At 45.9% G+C, this 1,829-nt stretch overlaps 1 protein-coding gene across 1 annotated transcript in view; it reads left to right on the forward strand.

Annotated features, from left to right (window-relative positions):
- LOC107627834 (brefeldin A-inhibited guanine nucleotide-exchange protein 2) overlaps positions 393-1,829 on the forward strand; it is a 10,466-nt gene continuing 9,029 nt past the window's right edge. The window contains exon 1 of the mRNA XM_021117063.1: positions 393-1,829. This exon is cut by the window's right edge and continues 169 nt beyond it. Coding sequence (XP_020972722.1) covers positions 731-1,829 — 1,099 coding nt within the window. The 5' untranslated portion in view covers positions 393-730.

A 1,829-nucleotide genomic window follows, 5' to 3' on the forward strand; every position in this document is an offset into this window, starting at 1 on the left:
AAATTTTATTAAATAAGTTAAAAATAAACTAAAGCTTTTTTCTATTAAAATTATTTTTTAACAACGTAATGACACCTAATCAAATTCTTAAAATAACAGTAATTGTGAAGGTCAAAATTTTAAAGTCATTAATAAACGTACGTTATAAAAATCAAGCTAAGGGAATATGACTACATTAGTCTATAAATAAAACGGTCTAAAGAGATTAATTATAAGAAAAATTAAATTATTCAAAGTAAAATGAATAAAAAAAAAAAGAATTTTCCAATTCTCCGGCAGCTATAGATCTGCAAGATACGCGAAAACCCAAAATTACCCTCACGTTGTATCCTTTATTACGCTGGTAAGCGTTAAACTCATACCATTTGGAACGAACGAAAGGGCTTTCGCGTCAATTCAGATCCAAAACTCATAGTTAGTTGCAGAGCTAGTGAGAACCAAAAACGCTCTCTATCAAACAAAATTACAGTAACCATTTTTTACTTTTCTTCTCTGCGATTTGAGATCGCACCGGAAAACGAAACCACAAACACTTCAACTCGCTCTGGCGCCAACTCACTGAGTCAGCTCGCTGCCATTGTTGAACAGCGTACCGAGCTTCACCAATACTCACTCTCTCAGCTCATGGAATGAGGATCCTAGCTTAGAATCATTCACATTTTCCCGAACGTCTCAGATCTCGCGCCGAGCGCGCGTGTTATCGAGTCGTAACTCGCTCCGCAACTCGGGAATGGCTTCTGCGGAAGCCGATTCCCGACTGAGTAGGATCGTCGTCCCCGCGCTCGAGGCGATCGTGAAGAACGTGTCATGGAGGAAGCACGCGAAGCTCGCGCACGAATGCAAGTCGGTGATCGACAGGCTTAGAAATAACAATGCAGCGGAGACGGCTGCGTCGCCGTCGGGCTCTCCTTCCGACGGGGAGCCCGATTCCACGTCGCCGGGACCCCTCCACGACGGCGGTCCCGTGGAGTACTCCTTCGCGGAGTCGGAATCGATCCTCAGTCCTCTCATCAATGCCGCGAAATCCGGCGTGCTGAAGATCGCTGAGCCCGCCGTAGACGCAATCCAGAAGCTCATCGCGTACGGCTACCTGCGCGGCGAGGCGGATCCCGGAGGCTCCTCACCGGAGGCGAAATTGCTCTCGAATATGATCGAATCGGTTTGCAAGTGCAATGAGTTAGGAGACGAAACAATGGAGTTGCAGGTTCTGAAAACGCTGTTGTCCGCGGTAACCTCAATTTCGTTGCGAATTCACGGTGATTGCTTGCTTATGATAGTGCGAACCTGTTATGATTTATATCTAACGAGTAAAACCGCGGTGAATCAAACAACGGCGAAAGCCTCGTTGATTCAGATGCTGGTTATTGTGTTTAGGAGAATGGAAGCGGATTCTTCCACGGTTCCTATTCAGCCGATTGTGTTGGCTGATTTGATGGAGCCAGCAGAAAAATCTGATTCTTCCACGCAGTTTGTGCAAGGTTTTATCACCAAGATTATGCAGGACATTGATGGTGTTTTGAACCCTGGTACACCTAGTGCTAAGGTTTCGATGCTAGGTGGCCATGATGGTGCGTTTGAGACTACGGCGACGGTGGAGGGGACAAACCCGACGGATTTGTTGGATTCGACTGATAAGGACATGTTGGATGCGAAGTATTGGGAGATCAGTATGTATAAGACGGCTCTAGAAGGGAGGAAGGGAGAGCTTGTGGATGGTGGTGACATTGTGGAGAGGGATGATGATTTAGAGGTCAAGATTGGTAACAAGTTGAGGAGGGATGCCTTTTTGGTATTCAGGGCACTCTGTAAATTGTCGATGAAGACGCCCC

Source organism: Arachis ipaensis, chromosome B02 (genome assembly GCF_000816755.2).
Source record: "Arachis ipaensis cultivar K30076 chromosome B02, Araip1.1, whole genome shotgun sequence".
NCBI lineage: Eukaryota > Viridiplantae > Streptophyta > Magnoliopsida > Fabales > Fabaceae > Arachis > Arachis ipaensis.